This window comes from Tiliqua scincoides, chromosome 1 (assembly GCF_035046505.1).
Source record: "Tiliqua scincoides isolate rTilSci1 chromosome 1, rTilSci1.hap2, whole genome shotgun sequence".
NCBI classification, from domain to species: Eukaryota; Metazoa; Chordata; class Lepidosauria; order Squamata; family Scincidae; genus Tiliqua; species Tiliqua scincoides.
The window spans coordinates 228692310-228712455 of NC_089821.1; the positions used below are offsets into that span (position 1 = coordinate 228692310).

The 20146-nt window shown below is 42.4% G+C and overlaps 1 protein-coding gene across 1 annotated transcript; it reads left to right on the forward strand.

The window, feature by feature from the left end:
* The first annotated feature begins 383 nt into the window (after positions 1-383).
* On the forward strand, positions 384-18256 carry KCNK1 (potassium two pore domain channel subfamily K member 1). The gene is made up of 3 exons (XM_066611444.1): positions 384-738; positions 15427-15822; positions 18003-18256. Exons 1-3 carry the CDS (start codon positions 384-386, stop codon positions 18254-18256), a joined length of 1005 nt encoding a protein of 334 aa, XP_066467541.1.
* The last annotated feature ends 1890 nt before the right edge of the window (positions 18257-20146 follow it).

The window sequence follows — 20146 nt, forward strand, 5'->3', positions numbered from 1 at the left end:
CAGCGCAAGCAGCTCCTGCGCCCTCCAGAAAGGGGGTGGGATGAGCCAGAGGCCAGCGTGGAAGGCGACGGCGCCGGGTCCTGGCGATGCCTCCTGTGGTCCAGCCAGGCTCTCCTTCCCCTCCCGGCTGGCAGCAGCCTGTGCTGACGCGCGGGCCCATTCATTGCCTGCCGCTACCTGAGCGGGGAACCACGTGAGCGCCACATCATCTAGGCTCGGGCTACCGAAAGGAGGAAAGGAGGAAACAGGAAAGGAAGGAGGCGCGCGGCTGCCTGCTGGAGCCAGCTCTGCAGCCTGGCTGCTCCCGCGGCCGAGGAGAGGAGAGGAGCCGGGCGCGAGGCGGGCTGGCGCTGGCGGAGGCGGCCGGGCGCTGGCGGGAGAAGATGCTGCAGTCGCTGGCGGGCAGCTCGTGCGTGCGGCTGGTGGAGAGGCACCGCTCCGCCTGGTGCTTCGGCCTGCTGGTGCTGGGCTACCTGCTGTACCTGGTCTTCGGCGCCGTGGTCTTCTCGTCGGTGGAGCTGCCGCACGAGGACCTGCTGCGCCAGGAGCTGAGCACCCTGAAGAGGCGCTTCCTGGACCAGCACGGCTGCCTCTCCGAGCAGCAGCTGGAGCGCTTCCTGGCGCGCGTGCTGGAGGCCAGCAACTACGGCGTGTCCGTGCTCAGCAACGCCTCCGGCAACTGGAACTGGGACTTCACCTCGGCCCTCTTCTTCGCCAGCACCGTGCTCTCCACCACCGGTAAGGCGGGCCCTCTCCCTGCAGTGCTCCCGAAGGGAAGGAGCGGCCGCGTGCCTGGGCCCCGCTGCCAAGGGATGCCGGGCACTTTCCACCCCCGCCCAGGACAGATCCCGTGGAGGGCGGGGTGCCTGGACCTCCAGCCGTCGCACAGAAAGGGGAATCGGGGCTCAGCAGGGAAGGCTGAGCTGCACCTGCCCCCATCCCCTCTCCTGTGCAGTGGCTGAAGGTCCAGGCACTCCGGCCTCCGTTGCATCTGGTCACGCGGTTCGCAGGAATTCCCACCACTTGCTCTTCCAGGCCTCCAGCTGGATGCAGGAAATAACTGAGCAGAGCGGGAGTAGAGCTGCCATCCAAGCATCCCCACTTATCTGGGAGTAAGCCTCACTGGCTACTATTGAACCCACTTACAAGTAGACATGCATAGGATTGGGCTGCCAGTCCGTTCCGGGGCTCACCAGGAATCCTGAATCTGTCTTCTGTACCTGGAATAAGACCTGGAACAAGTGAAGCTTCTGAGCACTTGCAAAGTGCCTTCCCCCCCAGAACAAGTAAACTCAGGTTCCCCACTGCCCACCATGTAGGCTTAGAGGGCTGATATTCCACAGCAATTTACATGTCTTGCAATCATGTCAAGAGACCGGGTACCTGCTTGTTTAGAAATTAAACACGGGCAGAGTTTACAGAGTGAACCACAATACAGGGCAGAGTTCTAGGGTCCATTCAGGCATGAGGTTTAAATTAGATTTTACTTAGCTATAATGCAATGTGAAAGCCACCCTGGGCATGCTACATGTTCAGTCTCTCATCCACCATTACCCCACAGTGACAATGTAAATGTGTACATACAGTATGACAGTCACTAAAAGGGCTTTTTCACAGGTGCAGTTAAATTGTTTTTTGTTTAAAATTGACTTCAAGAAAATTAATATAAAATCTATATTGACTAAAAAAATCAGTTTCTGTTCTATATTGTGTTGCCTCTTGTGAAAACAGTCAAAGGTACTTTTAGGGCACAGCCCTAACCAACTTTCCAGCACCAAGGAAAGGGTAATGCAGCTCCAAGGTAAGAGACTGCCCCTCAACTGCAAGATGCAGCACATGCCCCAATGGCACAGCTATGTCAGTACTAAAAAGTTGGTTAGAATTTGTACCTTATTGTCATTGGTGAAAATATTTTACACAATTTCCTGAGTAATGTTTAAATGAATACAGAGGCTTGTACGTTTCCTACATCTACAATTCAAATGTAAAATTCAGAAATAATATGCAGTTTAAATATGACCCTATTCGGCTTTGTTACCCATGGTATGAGTATTCACAGTGAATGCATTCCAGGATAATAAGTTTTCTTAGCATTACGTGTGAAAATGTCTTAGGGAGCTGTGCTGGCTCTTGCTGCACATGAAATATAAATCAAGTGAAATGATGCATTTTTATTAACTTGAGTTTCTAAATGTGGGAAGCTTTTGGGTTGTAGATAACTCTTCATCAGCCCTAGGTGACTTGTCTGAGAAATATAAAGTATTTACTAACAATGTTAAAAATGTTCAGGCTTGATGGCTGTGGTCCAATAAAAACTCTTATCTCCTGACATTTTGCCTTCAGTTTTGGCAAGCATTTTTAAAGGTATAGGAGCACCAGACTCCAAACCATCCTGTTGGTTTGGAGCAGTGATTCTCAAATGTTTAGCACTGGGACCCACTGTTTAGAATGAGAATCTTTTGGGACCCACCTGAAGTGATGTCATGACTGGAAGTGACATCATTAACCAGGAAAACTTTTAACAATCCTAGGCTGCAATCCCACCCACACTTACCCAGGAGTAAGTCCCATTGACTATCATTGTTAAAAACATATACATAGTAGCCTGTTAAAAGTACAGATCTGTAACATGTCCCCAAATGCAGTTACATACTATGGGAACATCAAGACTAATATATTAAAAGTAAAATATTGAAATGAATGGGAATCCACTTGAAATTGGCTCATGACCCACGTAGCGAGTCCTGACCCCCAGTTTGAAAAACACTGGTTTGGAGTGTTCCTATACTCTGGTGTTCCTATACCTTTGAAAATGATTGCCAAAGCTGCAGGTGAAAAGTTAGGAGGTACTGTAGTTTTTATTGGATTGCGGCCATCAAGCCGGAACAGTTTTAATATTGTTGATCCTATCAGTCACAAAAGCCTGAGACTGTATGTAAAGCACAGTATTTATATTACTAGTTCACCAGTGTTCACGCAGCAATGGCCTCAGGCTTCCAAGGAATGAAAAGTTAGGTAATACTGTGTCATCTTGCTGATCAGGAAAATCAAGGGCTACTTGCTACATGTTTCCATTTAACAGCGTGTTCTTGTGTGGTTCTTGTTCTCAGGGCTAATTGAGGAACTGAATCTTGAGCAAAGACAAAGTTCTGTTGTTGGGTCCTCTTGATAAGAAGGTTGGCAACCATTGATTAGATGTCCTCTATTGATGTGAAACTAGAAATACAGTTTAAAATATTGAAATGCTGTCAAAAAGATTTACAGGCCAATTCTAAACACAGTTATTCAGCAGTAAATACTATCTTTTCCCTTGGAACATTCTTGTTATCTAGGGTAGCTTAGAATGGGTAGCTTTGGGAAAGAGTGGATAAATACTGACACATATTTTGAAGGGCAAGTTCTAAGGGCAAATTTTTGATGTCACTAGATCGTTAGGTTGTATGGGGAATAATATGAGGGCCTTACTGTTGAAGAGTGTACCATTGGAAAAAAAAAAATCTGCATGTTCCCAGGCAGTTTGAGTACTCTGAATCTTTCCAGAAGAACCCTTTAAATAGCTCTAAATGTGTGAAAAAACGAATGTGGTCAAGCATTTTTTTCAAGTACTGCAGAGAGAGGTTTCCAAAGATTGTTGACAGGAAGAGCAACCTTTGCCCTTTATCCAAAATGAAAGTCTCTGGTGCCTCTGATCTCCATTTATACCCATGGAAATACAAAGTATTTTACTGTAAAGCTTTTCTTTCTGAAAATCATATTTTGACCCAGGAGTCAGCAGGTTTGCCACTCATTTATGTGATGTGTAGAGTCAACAAGAAAAAGTTTCAAAGCCAATATTTTGCAACAATAGGAGAACTGATCTAGGTTCTAGTCTGTTTAGCTTCAGTGTTTTTATCTTAACTGCAGACTTGGAAAATTCAGAAGCCTCGTTTTCATACACTGAAACTGTAAGTTTTGCAAGTCTCATCAAATATTAATGCTCAGAAGATGGCTGAGCTGATGCAAGTTTGCTGCTGCACTTCTCTTGGTTTCTGAATAAGGTGACCTGGTGTGGTCAAGTGGGTGTTATGTTTCTGTTACAATGGAAAAACCAATTGCTCATCATGTGTGGCTGAAAAGAGGAAGCGCACCCATAACTAATTCATCAGTCTGGATAGCTTGTGTGACTCACATTACTGTGTGCTGTGGCCCAGTGTTTTAGATGTAAATTGTGGTTGTTTTTGCCCTGAACTCTTAAGATTCTCTTCATTTATGTATCTGTGTTTTCTCCTAATTAAAAATAAAACAAAGCAACAGCAAAGTTAAGCATAAAACCAAGAGGGAGCACAATAAATGAGGCACAAGGTAAACCAAATGCTTGCAAAAAAATAAAAATAAATCTTTAAATGATGCCAGAAGACTATCAAGGATGGGGCAAAATGATTCTCTGAAGGTAGTGTCCCCCCATTCTGGATGCTGTCATAGAAAGCTCTTGTCCTTACTCCCACCAGTCACACCTCAGCCCGCTTGGAGGCAGGCTGTGCAACATGGCCTTTCCCAGTTTGAAGAGACACTTGGCCAACAGTCTGAGGCTAAGAGGCAAAGAAGGAAGGCCCATAGACCAGGGACAGACTGCACTTGCTCCCAGTGTGGAAGGGATTGTCACTCCCGAATCGGCCTTTTCAGCCACACTAGAGACTGTTCCAGCACCACCTTTCAGAGCGCGATACCATAGTCTTTCGAGACTGAAGGTTGCCAACTACAACTACACCTCAGCCAGTAGTCAGACCCACAAAGAACCCACAAGAACTCCACTGCTGATTTCAGAGGCTCGTAAAAGAAAAAGCAACCCTATTTGTATGCACAACAATATAGGATAAAATACATGGCTCTCTAATCATAGATGCTATAGTTCAAACAATTTCAGAAACAGAGAAATAAGTATAGAGAGAGCAGAGCAAAAGTTTCTGTTCAGGGCTCTCAGTGATAGTGCTGCAATATGACTCTTCACTCTGACAGCAGTGAGGAAATCCCAAATGGGGCAGCAGTCCTCAGCATTGGTGCTTTTGCACTGGGAGATTACTCCTAAAGAGTTATTTAGGAGTTCCAAGAGGTCTTTTCAGGCCAGGAAGCTATTCTGAGGACTTAGCTATTCTGAGAGAGAGAGAGAGAGAGAGAGAGAGATCAGGGTGTAAGAGTTATTCCATGTTATATTGCAGTAACAGAGCATAGGATCAGGGGCTTCTGTCAGTGTTCACAGAGGGAAACTCTGTATTCTGGGGTGTAAAACATAAGGCCTGCAGGGCGAATGCAGCCCCTGGAAGCTGCATTGGGTTCTCCCAGCATGATGATTGGCTCTCTCATATCTTGAAAATATAAACAAGCTTTGCACATTTTCTCTTCTGTCATTTGCAGCTAATGACTTCCTAGGTAAGAACAAAATGTTCATTTCTGGCCATCATCTGCTTAATGATGTCACTTTGGCCCTCAGCAGGCAGGCCATGAATGCTAACTTCAGGGCTCTGTATGAAACATTTAACACCCCTGATCTATTCATTTCTTCCAGCACCAAAGGGCTTTGGGATTAGGGAATGTAAAGGAATGTAGGGTTGCCTAGGACCACACCCTAAGAGTTGTAGGAGTGAGTCTATCCTCGAAGCACTAATGTAAACTTGCATCAGCAAATGAATGTGGCAAAAAGTATATAAGGAGTTTTCTAGAGGCAGAGGCAAGAAATAGAAGAGGTGGGTGCTTTACCTTGTTCTGCGTCACATCGGTTGCTGTTTTAGCTATGCTACCTACCGGTAGTTTCACATCTCTTTCCTTTTTGGTTTTTTAGCTTTCAGTTTGCCTGACTAGCAGATAGTCAAAGTTTAAAATAGTAAAAGAAAAGGTCGAAGTGGAAAAAAGATAAAAATAAAAAACTTTACCATATAAATGGTAAAAATTTCTTTCACCAGATTTTAAAATGTATCTCCTTTGGTAAAGACTAGTAATGTTAATAATATTGTTTTAAGAAAAAGAAAAAAGCTGTACCTGGGTGCAATTAGTGTGTTAATTCACTGTGCAGGAAAGTGAGTCACTGAGACATTTTAACAAGGCTTCATAAGCATGAGAGGTGTTTTTGAAAATTGACTCACAGATTGCAATGCCTAAACTGAGAATGTTGACTTTCCAGTCATATTTAACAGGATTCTGGTATTTTAGCCTTCTTAGAAAGCACCTCATATTTCCATTGCACCCCAGCTGATAACAGGAGTAACTCTTCAAAAACATGGGGAGCAGTTTGCAGTGTTTTTAATGATTTCCATTTTAAAAGGGAAGGAGATAACACATAGTCTTAATTAATATAGCCTTGAAAATAAATTCACCAAAGTTACTGTTCCAACAAATACTCACTGTCGGAGCTATCTTTACATGATAGTAATTTGTGATCTTCAGGAACAAACTCTTTTAAGTTTCCTTTCGTTGTTCCCTGGAGGCAATCTATTATTTTTATGCCTTAAAATTAAGGTGCCCAAGGCAGGTGACAACATTAAAAAAAACCCAAAACCAATCAAAAACATCAATAAAATACAATAAAATCAGTACAATAAAAACAATAGAAACATGCACCTTATGCCCCTTTTGGAGGGGGAGCTCAGCAGCAACAATTAAAGGGAACAAGCTGAAATGAAAAAATAAGGTTTTTAGCCTCCGCCAGTAAGTCAATAGACAAAGAGCTGTTTTTAGCTCTAGTGGGAGAGAGTTCCAGAGCTATGGTACTGCCATAGAGAAGTCTCTCCTCCTTGTCACTGCCAACCTAGCTTTGGCTAAAGGCATCACATGTAGAAGGACCCCCCCCCCAATGACTTAGGGCATGCTTGTTTCATACCGTAGACAGTGGTCCTTCAGGTACTTTGGTTCTAAGCCACAAAGGGCTTTAAAGTTCAAAACAAACACACTGAATGGTACCTACAAATGAACTAGGCAGCTACCTGTAGTACAGCAGCGTCCTGACAAAGTCAGACTACCACACTCCCATTCACCCCCAAACGTCTGTGCCCACTTATTCTGTACTAATTACGATTTCTGGACTATCTTCAAGGGCAGCCCCACATAGAGTATATTACAGTACTCCAGTCCTGATGTCACCAATGCATAGACCACTGAGATCAGGTTTGATTGGTGCAGTTGGTGCACCAGCCTAACCTGATTAAATGTCCCTGACTGTTGCTGTCATCTGATTATCTTGGAGGAAACTCAAACTTTGAATTGGCTCCTGCAGGGGAAGTGCAGTCCCATTCAGAATTTTCAGATATACAATATCTGCACCATAGTTCACAGAACCAAGAGTTTTTCCAACTGTAATGCCTATTTCCTGGATGAAGCCCTCATTCACTTGCTTGATTCTTAACTTTTATAAATACATTCTGTAAGACTATGATAAATAATGCTTCTCATGATTTTTTTAAAATAATGTGACATCATCATGCAGAGCTGTGGTATGTTGGTGCCTGAAGCTCACACAGTTGGTGGAAACTTTTACTCAAAAATTCCTGTTAGGTAAAACAAAGTGTTTTACTAGACGTGGCTATTTCTCAGTATTTTCAGCTGTTTGAAGGTGCAGGGAGCCTTGCAGAGGGCTCTGCAGACTCCCCAAACCCCCTGGAGGACCTGCAGGAACCACAGTAAGTTAAAAACAAAGCAAAACAAAAAAACCCTTTGTCCATGGCAGTGCATGATCCTGGGGATCACATTGCTGCCTTCTCCCTACCCTTGCAAAGATTTGGTGCTTCCCAAATTTCTGAGAAGTTTGGGCACCTCCTTCAGTCTTGGAAGACTATGGTATCGCACTCTGAATAGTGTTCCGGAACAGAGTGTCCTCTCCAGTGCATGAAGCCTGGGTAAAGTAGATATGGAGGATAGACTGTTACCCATGCAGCAAATCCCCCCTCTCCACGTCGCTGGTCCAATGGAAAGGCAGAAGTCAATACGGCTGGTTCCAGCGACGTCGCAGGAGTTGCCAGAACGTGACTGTGTTCAGCCATGAACTGCTTCAGGGACTCCGGCTCCGGATTTTGCCTCGAGGTTGACTCCTGAAGCCTTTTCCATAACTGGATGTAGCCACAAGGCAGTGGAGGTTTGGGATCAGAGTTTTCCTTCTCTTGGTTTAGATATTTAAAGGGTTGGGCACAGGAAAATAGGGATAAGGTAGGAATTTTAGTGGATCTTCTGACTGATATTCTTCAGACCTGAAATAACTATATAAACTAGTGGAATGTGACAAAAAGATACATTATATATCACATTTGTAGTACTGTCTCTTTTTTCACTGTAAAGTTGTAGAAGATATTACTGATCTAACAAAAAAAAATGGATTATTGCAATATGGCAGCGGTTTTCAAACTCTCAGGGAGAGTTTGAACCGTAGTAAGTTCTGGCAGGGGTGGGGGACGAGGCAGCTACGTAATCCCCAGGATCGAGTTGCTCAGGGGGCTGCAGGGACTGGGATGCACTCACCAGTCCCTGCGGCAGCCTCCCGGTGGTGCGGGAAGCCCTGCATGAGTGTCTGCAGAGCTCCCCAGGTCTTGAAAAGTGAAAGCACAGCGATTGCGCTCCACTTCCACAAAACCAGAAGTGGAACATGATAGCTGTGCTTTCACTTTTCAAGATTTGGGAGCCCTGCAGACCCTTGCGCAGCACCCCTGGGAGGCTGCTGAAGGGACTAGTAAGTAAATGCCAGTCCCTGCAGCCCCCTTAGTGAGGCGATCCTGGGGATCGCATCGCTGCCTTCCCCCTGCCTCTGCTCCCGCCCCTTAAGGGGAAAGTGACCAGGGCTTACGCGACACCCCAGTTTGAAAAGCCCTGCAATATGGTATAGACTGTACATTACTGTTGGGGACAAACCGTGATGATGATTGAAAAAGTGGATGGTCTGAAAGCACTTTCAATTGGTGTGGTGTATTTCTGTCGTATATACACCCATAAAACAATTTAAGGGCACAATCCTAACCCCATATGTCAGTGCTTTCCAGCACTGGCATAGTGGTGCCAATGGGAGATGCGCTCCATCCTGCACTTGGTTGTCACTCATGGAGACCTCCTCAAAGTAAGGGTATGTTTATTCCCTTACCTCAAAGTTGCATTGCCCTTATGTCAGGGCTGGAAAGCCCTGACATAAGGGGTTAGGATTGTGCCCTAAGTGTATTTTCAAATGATTTATTTGGAGTTTTCCATGTGTGCTGTACACTGTGAAAATCAGGTGTAACTTACTCTCTGTTGCTTCTTTAACGTAAAGAAGTCCTTATAGTCCAAATATATATAAATTGGGCAATCATACTTTTCATATTGTTTTGGATAAAATCTTTGATGTGAATTAATGAAACTTCTACAGATATAAAATACCTTATCATTTCATTCTGTTTCCCCTTGTCCTTAAACATACATGCATACATGCATGCTTACATTATGTACCTTTAGGTCAGAAGCTGTCTTTTGAAATTCACTTTGTATACCTCTTCCAGGAGGAAGTTCACAAGGCTTCCTAGATATAGCTACCAAATAAATAGTATATTTCTGCAGATAAAAGAGTATGTCAGCTCTTTTACACAGAGATACATTTTGAGTACTGTACAGTGTATGTCATCTTTTCAGGTCATCTGAAATACATTTTTTTTTTCCAAAAATAGGCTGATGGCATTTTCCAGAAACTTGTGCAGCAGAAATCTGTCCATGTTTACTCAGAAGTCAATCTCATTTTATTTAATTGGGGCTTACTCCCAAATAATTGTTTATAGGATTGCAGCCATGATAATCAGATGGTTACCCATTGGTGACTCCAGTGGATAAGATGGAGTTACAGGCATGCCCCAGTATCTGCAGGGGTTCTGTTCTGGAACCCTCTGCAGATATGCGGGATGCCCCACTCCCATCTACTGGAGGGCTTTCCCAATGCCTTATAAGGCATTAAAAATGTCACTTTCAGTTTCCATGGAGAAACCAGAAGTAGCAGTTTCTCCATGGACGCGTGGACAGGCGAACATGTGCGGCCTCCACCATGCTCAGAAGACTCTCCAGAGGTGAGGGGAGTGCAGGATGGGGTTGGGGGCCCTCCTGCATCCACAGATAAGTGAATCCATAGATGCAGAATCTGCATATGTGGAGCCCCCTGTAATATACACTGTAGTACAACCGTGATGCAAATGTACATTTCTCTGGTGTAATTTGTAAATGCAGACATTCAGAAGGAGATGTAAATCAAAACCCTGTAGCAGTTATGTCTGTGAGATTGGTTGTTTACAGTATAATCCTGTGCATGTCTACACAGAAATAAATCCCACTGGGTTCAGTGAGAAGGGCAGCATAATCCTAACTCCCCATAGCACTGAGTTGCACAGGCTCTACCAGTTTTTTAAAAATCTGTGAGCAGATGGACCTGAGCTGCTGAATCTCTCAAACAAAGGAATAGAAAACCTGCTTGCTTTTCCACGGCCTGGGTGTTTGTTGCAGATCTAGCACAGTAAGGGTTTCTACACACCAATCTCTGTGTGGGAGGAGCAGGTTTGGGCCCTTTATGTTCTTTCACTTGCTCCTGGATTTTGCTTTTTCAGTTGCTTGTCAGTGTGCAGCAGCCACAGCTCCTCAACTAATTTTCCCTGCAGGCACTAAAATCAAAGCATTCCTGGTTTAAACAGTTTGTGCATCATTCCTTGCCATCCTTCTCTCATGCAACTCATCTAACAGGATGAGCATTAGGATCTCCTGCAACTCATCTAACAGGAAGAAATAACTCATCTAAGCTATATAACATTCCTGACTGGTTAGATACTTGATTTATTAAATACATCAGTAGATTGCAATGTATTACTGTCACGCTGTTGACCAAATCATACTGCTTGTAAGCTGGTGATAGATGCCATATATCGCTACTGGAAGCCTGATTTGGATTAATTGCACCTGACATTTGTTCTTCTCAGGCTGAGTCACCATCCTGCACAGGTGCTTCCCTCAGCAGGAGCAATGTCCACAGCTGGCACTTGCCTCAGTGGGCTAGGAATGAGCAATATTTTTCAGGAGCTTGAATTAATTAGGATGAGTTTTAAAAACTGATGCACATTTGTAAATGATGCTACAGGGGATGAATAATTATAAGATTTAAACTCATCTTTATGCCTCAGAGAAGCAATTGACTCTCCAAATTCCGCTATGTTCTGTGCTAGGCAAGATAACTAGTAGTTTTGTGTTTGCATACCCATGTGCTTTTTGTTACCTGTAGGAGGCACAACTAAGAGCAGGGCCTGATTGGTTTTAATGTACATTTTTAGTAAATGCTGATATTTCATGCTATATATCCATATGTTACTCCACAGCCTAAGTTTTTTAGGATAGGGCAAGCTGCACATTGAAATAGACAGTTTGTCTTGTAATGTTGGACTTACTGGATAATACTAGTCATTCTGCTTCCTTCAGAACCCTTTTGTATTCCTTGTAAATACCTTTGTAGTTAGGTGCTATTTATTGATTGAGCTGTGCCAGACAACAACCGCCGCTTGTTAGTAGACATTTCAGCCTGATAACAGGTCAACTATTTGCTGCCTAGCAGGCAAGAAAACCAATAAATGACTACATTGGGAGTTTTCCAGATTGAATTCTCAAAGGAACCTTTGAAGTCTGGCTTTGAAAGCTTTTGCCATTTTGATTGATTAGGGGTTCTTTGCACAGAAATGTAGTTCTCTTTCCTAGTTTAGTTGGTAATACGGGAAGGTCAAGATGACTGTCAAACGGAATGTTAATATTTACAAAGAATGCCCATTAATAATTTACCCTATTTTATAACTTTGTTTACAAAAATTTTATAACTTGGCATGCTCAGAAACAAAAGGTAATAAAAGTTACTATTTTTGGATTGTGTATTTGGATTCCCAAGTCCTGTTCTTATTCCTGCTTTTGGAATTAATTATCAGAATGAATCTGATTTAAATAAACATAAGGAATTAGGTCCAGTTTATGAAGTAAACCATGACATCCATGGCTGTTTCATTGTGTATTCAGGAGGCCAGTCTGGGGAAAATATTTGAAACTCATGACAATTTGCTTGGGTGGCTACATATACAGATATAGTCCTAAATATGCAACATTTAAAAAGGTGAAGTTTTTCCTGGCAGAGAGAAGTCATGATGGAAAAACATTCACTTGCTTTACTTTCTGTAACCTACAGTTAAAGGCTTAAGAGCAGAGAAGTCATTAAAAATTGGCAACTTGCATAATGTTAGGTTTGAGCAGCTAAGGCTATATAGGAAGTCTTCAAAACAACACTCAAGAATGGCTTCGATAACTTAGAGGTAGGAATTTTTTAATTAAAAGTTTACACCTCAGTCCTTTCACTGAGTTAACATTCTCACTGATATCTTTGGGTCATTATGGATACCCAAATTCATTCATGGGAAGTCTTTTCAATGTATATGCATTGACTAGCATGATACCCCTGCTTTGCTGTGGTTTTTAACTACTTTAAATTCGTTTTGACTCCAATAAACTTTCCTTTGATTGCAATTGCAATTTAGCACAACTACCCCCATGTCAAGGCAACACCCTGTAATTATTGAAAGTCATAGTTCTATCACATTTTTTAAAATTGTTATTTTTGTATTTTGAATTGGTTTTGTGCTATAACAGCATAGTACCCATGCTTTGTAAAGGTATTTGCAAAAGTAAAGGAAAACAAATTAAGAAAAAGTATATGTAGTTTGAATAAAGCAAAGCATGTTGATGCAGAAAAATGATGAAGTGAAATTCAAAATGTAACATTTAATGAAGAAATACCAAGAGAAGATTGTAGTGAAAAAAATCACAAAAAATACCTATGAGCTTTGGTTTTCTACTCAAGGACCTCTTTGTACAGAATATTGGTGGTTCTCTCCTCAAGTCCTAGGATCACCAGGCTGCTGGGTGAGCTCAGTATGAAGCAGACCATGTAGAACTGCCCATGTGTGAAGCAGCCCTCCCTCAAGTCAGTCCCTGCCACTTTCAGCGACTGCCCAGGGACTTGTTGATGGTCATAGCAAAGGAGACCTTGAGGAGGAACTGCAGCCTCTTGAACTCAAAGGGGTACTCTGATAGTATGTATGTTCTTACACTGACTCTCCCCAAGCACAGCTGGTGAACACTGTGCTTGAGCCAATGTCCCTTCTTAACTCTCCTCTAACTGGAACACAGGGATAAGCAGAGCAGTGACCTCGCTTCGAGAGGGTTCATGGGGGTTGGACCTGCAGGTTCGGGGACCTGCAGATATTGAAATCTATGGGTCCCAAATCCATGGATACTGTGGGCTTACACTGTTTAAATGTTGTTGTTAACAGTATTTATATACCGCTTTTCAGCAAAAGAAGTTCACAAAGTGGTTTACAGAGAAAGTCAAACAACTAAATGGCCCTTAATATAATACCTATACTTATAAATAAATTTATGGTTATAGTAATATTTATACTTATTAATAATTAAGTGTTAATGAGTATATTAATACATAAATATGTAAATATTACATACATATTTATATTAATACTTAATATAAAACTGTATTCTTAATGTAATATATATATATTGTGTCATAATGAACAATTGAAAAAAATGAACAATGATTTTTTTTATGTGTGGAGTAGCAGGACTAGCATTATCATTGAGACTTAAAAAAATCAGCTTGCTCACTGACTGCCCAGGTACAAAATGAAGAGCACTATTTCTGGTGCAGAATTCAGAATTTGGCCTTTTTAACATGCTTAAAGAAATAGCTGCAGTCACAGTGATTTTGCAGTCTTTTTTCCTCTTCATCTTCTTATGAGTGACTAGAGTGCATGTTTTCATATAGACTTGCTAATTAGGCTCTTACATTGTGATGGTTCATCCTGAGCTGACACTGCGTGCTGAGTTCATGTATAATGCAAGCTGAGCAGGAAAGCAAGCATGGAAGAGTATACCTTATTAGGAAGGGCTGGTGTCATTGCCCTCCACTTAGTCATTTCTGTTTTGGAAAAAAAGCGAACATGCATTTCTCTCTGGTGATGTAGCAGATACTACTTTCACATGTTTTTAACACAAGTTTACTTAATAATGCATGTCTGCTCCTGCTCCTGCTCCTGCTCCAGGACAATAATGCATGTCCTGCTCCATCATGGGGACTCGAACTGCCCATCACAACCATGGTGGGGAAGCATGCCACCAGCATCATAAGGCCAATGCATGAAATTATGGTTGACTGCAGTCACTTTAAAGATAGCATTAAGAATAGGAAAGGATTGTCTGAAGTTTCTGGGGATGTGGCAGGGTGGGGAAGAGAATGACAAAAACCATCCATACTGAGATTATCAGCAAACAGACAGGAGAAGTAGGTGGAAAAATGAAACCAGAACAAAACTCACACCAAATTTAAATGACTGGTTTTTGCCCAACAGCTATTTTTGGTAGATTGTAAATTGGTAGATTTGGTAGTGTTGTTCCCCTGGTTATACATATTCACATCACATGAAATCATGTTATAGGTAGCCCAATCCTAACCTATTCTGAAACAGGCAGGTCAAGTGGCCTGCGCTGTATCCAGCACAAGTTAGGAAGTGGCTGCGCCACAACTCAGAGTAATGGGATATTTATCCCCTTACCCTGTGTCACACACCAGCCACTCCATGGAGCTACTCTAATCTCTGCCAGTGAAGTAGCTGATTATGTAAATCTGGGCTGGCCAAGAGGGGAGGTTAGGATCCTGCCTAAGTTGCTGATGCCAGTCTCCCCCTTTCCTAGGTCTGGTCCATCCGCCAGCCCACCCTCCCCCCACCCAAAAATGCCCCTGTTCTGCCCTCCCACCACCCTCTCCCACCCCCTGCTCTAACCTCCCTTGGCTGGCATGAACTCACCAGCTCCAGGTGGCACAGAGGCTGGATCTGGTCTCAGGAAGCTGGCGCAGGTCTCTGTGCCAGCCCAGCTGACTGACAAGGAGATGCAAATGTGCCTTACAGCATGTTTGCGACACTCCTAAGCTGGCGTAGGGGGCCCGCACCAGGTCAGCTGGCACTCAGAATTGTGTTTGTAGTTGCATAGACAATAGTGGCTGCCATTCCTATATACATTTACAGTGAGAGAGTGGCACAGCTAAACTTTTATTTGACTATGTCCTCTGACTGCTGAGGCAACACTATGTTTTTTAGTTTCAAGAGTGAGTGGCTTGTGTAGAAATTTTTTAAGAAACCATTTGCCCCTGTGCATGGTTCTATTATTCCTAGCAGAGAAATATGTTTGAAGGAAATATTGAGAAATAGCTCCTCTGATTTAAAGATGCATTTCTTCATCTTTTTTAAACTCCATGAAACATATCCTTTAACAACTTGTGGACAGTCACATAAAAATGAAAAATGATGCACTGTGTTGCAAAGTGTCTGTGTTTTTCCAAGCCTCATATCTACTCTTCTTGCTATATTGCAGGTTATGGTCACACGGTGCCTTTATCAGATGGAGGAAAGGCCTTCTGTATCATCTATTCTGTCATTGGAATCCCCTTTACGCTGCTTTTCCTAACAGCAGTGGTGCAACGCATTATAGTCCACGTCACCAGGAGGCCTGTGCTGTATTTCCACGTTCACTGGGGCTTCTCAAAGCAGATTGTTGCCATCATCCATGCAGTGCTTCTGGGCTTTGTTACCGTCTCGTGCTTTTTCTTCATCCCAGCAGCGATATTTTCTGTCCTTGAAGATGATTGGAACTTTCTGGAATCGTTTTACTTTTGCTTCATTTCTTTGAGTACCATTGGCCTTGGTGACTATGTTCCTGGTGAAGGTTATAACCAAAAATTCAGAGAGCTGTATAAAATAGGAATTACATGTGAGTAGCAAACTCTTGGTATAAATAAGAAACACTTCACTGAGCATTTTTCAGAGGTTTGTTACCTCTTGTTGCTATGTTCCCCCCCCCCCCCGTAATAAATAGTTAGTTTAGCATATAAGCAATAAAATAAAATGCAAAAGGGATTAAGCTGCTTTGGCTCCCCTTGGAGGGAGAAAGGTGGGATAGAAATATGGTAAATAAACAGGTTATCACACTCCTGTTAAGTGTGTGTAAAAAGTATGAAATAATACACACTTCAGTTTCAGTATTCCAAAGTCCTGATTGCTATGGAAAGCATGCCTTACAGTTCTGTTAAAGAGTCTCAAGTCAACTAGAGTCTATTGATCGAAGCGAGTTCTGGATCAAAGCTGTAGTGATCAGTCCAAGGACCACTTGCCCTCTTATAGAGCTACTGTAATAAAGTGAGAATGAATCTACTATAGTGTGCCTAGGCAATTTCAGAATACTGGAGGTGGCCAGAACCTTACATGGCTTTAGAAAAGGATTAGATAAGTTCATGAAGGAAAGTGTGTTAATAAGCTATGATTAGCTAGAATTGCTACATAGAACTGTGATGGTCAAAGGCAGTATATTTGTGAATATACAAGATGATGTAGAGGGTATACATGCTCTGCTTTGAGCTTGCCAGAGACATCTGGCTAGCCATTGTTGGCTGCAAGATGCTGGACTAGGTAGACTCCTACTTGGTACTTTGATCTAGCAGGGCAACTGGTTAGCAAGGGTACGGAACTCTTTTTTCATGTAACAAACTCCAGAAGGCAGGACAAGGTGCACTTCCCCAGTAGCCAACTGGAGTTGGAGAGTTTTTCTAGTATTTGCTCCTTGCTATATCCCATGTTCATGGCTAAGAGGGAACACTTCCACTGCTACCTCCACAAAGTCCTGGCTCTTAGCAACTGTCAGCTGCATCTTCCCGTTGTTCCCCCTTTTTTGCAGCAGTAAATACACTTAATGCATTGAACCTGCTGGGAAAATGAGGCACAGTGACTCTCTTCACTATATTCTTTTGCTATCCATTACACAAACATATATTTTACACTTCCCATACATATATACAGCACTTTCTACAGTAGATTAATGCACATACAGGTCGTGCCTATTTATACGTGTGAGTTCCGTTCCGCGACCCGGCGTGATTAAGAAAAAACTCCTGCTAAATTCCATCGAGTTAAGCCAGTGCTATTCAAACTAGGGCGTTGCGACGCCCCAGCCTGAGGGCCCTGGTCTCTGCCCCCTTATGGGGCGGGGGCAGCCTAGAGGCGGGGGGAAGGCAGAGGCGCGATTCCCAGGATCGTGCCGCTCAGGGGGCTGCAGGGACTTGGGTGTACTTACCCAAGCCTCCTGCAGCCTCCCTGGGGTACGGGGAGCCTGGCACGACTTCTGGCAGGGCTCCCCACAGCAGGGAAAGTGTAATGCCTTTGGATGTACATAAGCTCAGCTCCAAAACAGTTGGAGCTCCAAAACTATAGCTCACCAGCTATCAGACACACAGTATGACTTTGGGCATATTGTTAACTCTCAGCCTAACCTACCTCATGGGGCTAAAATATTCTTCTTTTCATGGGAAAAGTCAAGATGCAAATATAATAAATCTAAATGCTATAGGTGCCATGGGTCATATGTAAGGACCTGGTGAGCTGCAGTTTATATACACAGCATATCTGTCCTCTGCAGATATTTTACCTCTCCATATGGCATGACTTAGGGCCAAATCCTAAGCAATTTTCCAGTGCCAGAGCAGCTGTGTGAATGGGGCGTTCACTGCAGTGTGGTGGGGAGGCAGTCACAGAGGCTTCCTCAAGTTATGGGAACATTTATTCCTTTAACTTTAGTTTAGCCATTTAGTTATTTAGTTTTTAGCCATTTAGTTATTTGATTTTTCTCTGTAAACCGCTTTGTGAACTTTTAGTTGAAAAGCGGTATATAAATACTGTTGATGATAATAATGATAATAATAATAATAATAAATAACTTGGGGCTGCACTGTAGCTTCACTGGTGCTGGAAAGTTGGATAGGATTGGGCCCTTAGCTTCATAATAGCTTTGAGTCCAAATCATGCATCCCTTTGCACCTGAGATAATCTCCAAGTTAGAGCATTGTTGTAATGTGCATTTCCCCAACTTGTACTTTAAGCGTTGTTTTCCTTCATTTCCAGGTTACCTGTTGCTGGGCCTCATTGCAATGCTGGTGGTTCTAGAGACGTTCTGTGAACTTCATGAACTAAAAAAGTTTAGGAAAATGTTCTATGTGAAGAAGGATAAGGAAGAGGACCAAGTAAACATAGTAGAGCATGACCAATTGTCCTTCTCTTCAATTTCCGACCAGGCAGCTTCCCTGAAGGAAGATCAGAAAGTAAATGAGCCTTTTGTGACTCAACCTGCAGTTAACTGTGATGGCTGTATAAACTAAGGGCTTCCTCTCTAATATTAACAGTGCACTTACATTCTTGCAGTTAGAACTAGTACTATTAGTGAAACTCTAGGGACAGGAAGGCGATATTATTGAGTATTCATTGTCTGGAGTATTTAAAAAGGAGTGGGCCAAATTAAGCTTTCTTTAGCTGGATCTACAGGATTGACATTCTGAGAATGTTGGCTGAAACATTGTATGCCACTAGGAACCCTTGGATCCATGGTGTGTAAATGGAACCGAAATAGGTGAGGCTAGATTTAAAGAACTGTTCAGTTCTAATTTCTCTAGCCTGTTGTGGTCTTTACATTCACATTCTCCCCTCCCCCCATCTCAGTATGTTGTTGACAAAATGTCAATGGTTTTATGCCAAGTATTTGCTTGGGTTTTGAAACATGTATTGGAAATGAAGTATTTGGAAAAACCATAATGTTTTCCGGGTAGTGTGAGTTGGAAGGCCATGTAGTTGTAGTCATAACCTCACTTGAAAAATGGGAATAGTCTTTGCCAGGCCCCTTTCAATGAGGGCCCCTAGGGCATGGTCAGTGCACTGTGAGTTATGGTTATATCTGTATCCAACAAAGATTAAAGCTTTCAGTTGTGGATGACCTTCCTCATTGTGATTCTGGGGCTCAACTGATACCTTCAAGGGTGCCAAACTCTTGGATCAGTACGAGTGCAGATCAGCACATACACATCCGAATGTATACCTGATTTTACTCAATGTATTTTGCAGTCGGTAGACATAACTGAACAAGAATTCTACATCCTACTTCCTGTAGGAAATCAATTTGGGTGCTTTCCTTCTGGCCTTAAAAAAAACACCTAGCAAAAGGATGTTTCACAGCTGATTCCAATGGATGTAGGATCAGGGATCCATGAGCACCAGCATACACAGCACTGTAGGTACAACATAGGGGAAAGCCATCTTCCTTAGTGTTCACATATCCCCCTTTGGCCCTAGTTTTGCCCCATATTCTCTGATTCTCAGATAGTGTATTTCTAAGTGGTTTTGAAGTTATAGTCCTCTCCGTTCAAAGAAGGTGAATACGTTGTTGTCATCATGCTAAATACTGACTTTTACAAGAAGAAAAAAATACTTGAAACCTAAAAGCACTGCATATGAGTGTTGTGAATTCCGAGTGTTATTAACAGATTTTATACCTTTACTGGGAAAGTTGACCTTAATGATAAATCTGCTTTAAAATCTATGTGAGCTGAAATTTATATTTAAAACAACAAACTACTCAGAGATGCTTTTTAAACCTGATTTGAAACGTACAGTAATTGCATGTTCTCATCCAAGTGGCTATTTTTGTACAGCTTACGTTGGTTTTGTTTAATGTTTAACCTTTGTTTGTGTACATAAATATATAGATTTATTTATATACTGTACATACATTGTAGATCATCAGAATTTATCTGACTCAGCTTTGAAATTTTAAAGATTTATTTCCACATAGATTTCTCTTTATAGAGAAGAAATAATTCCAACTGTGGTACTGAAAACAATGACTTTAAATCCTGACCAAATGAATGTGGGAAGGTAAGTCTGTAGGGCTGCAATTTTCAAATTCTTATTTTTTTCATAAGTCAGGTCCACTCATCTCAGTGATGCTACTCTTACATGGTTTGAAGAGTGTGGCCTTTATAGTGTGAAATATACCATGAAAATAAATCTGTTTCTCAGTGAAGTTTTTTTGAGAGCTTGTACCGATTGTAACTAGAAGCAGGTACAGTTTGCATAATTTCAGTATACAGCTAAACTGTGAGGAAGATGATATACCTAGTACAGGTTGAGTATCCCTTATCTAAAATCCAAAACTTTTGCAGTTTCATGGCCACAGGTTTTTTGTTTTCTTTGTTATGGTTGGTGCTCATGTTCTGTTC

Bases quoted from the DNA above. Each gene is read 5' to 3' on its own strand.
- KCNK1 (XM_066611444.1), top strand. From the start codon at position 384: ATGCTGCAGTCGCTGGCGGGCAGCTCGTGCGTGCGGCTGGTGGAGAGG. The intron at 739-15,426 runs GTAAGGCGGGCC...GCTATATTGCAG, and splicing joins CACCGTGCTCTCCACCACCG to GTTATGGTCACACGGTGCCT. The intron at 15,823-18,002 runs GTGAGTAGCAAA...CTTCATTTCCAG, and splicing joins GTATAAAATAGGAATTACAT to GTTACCTGTTGCTGGGCCTC.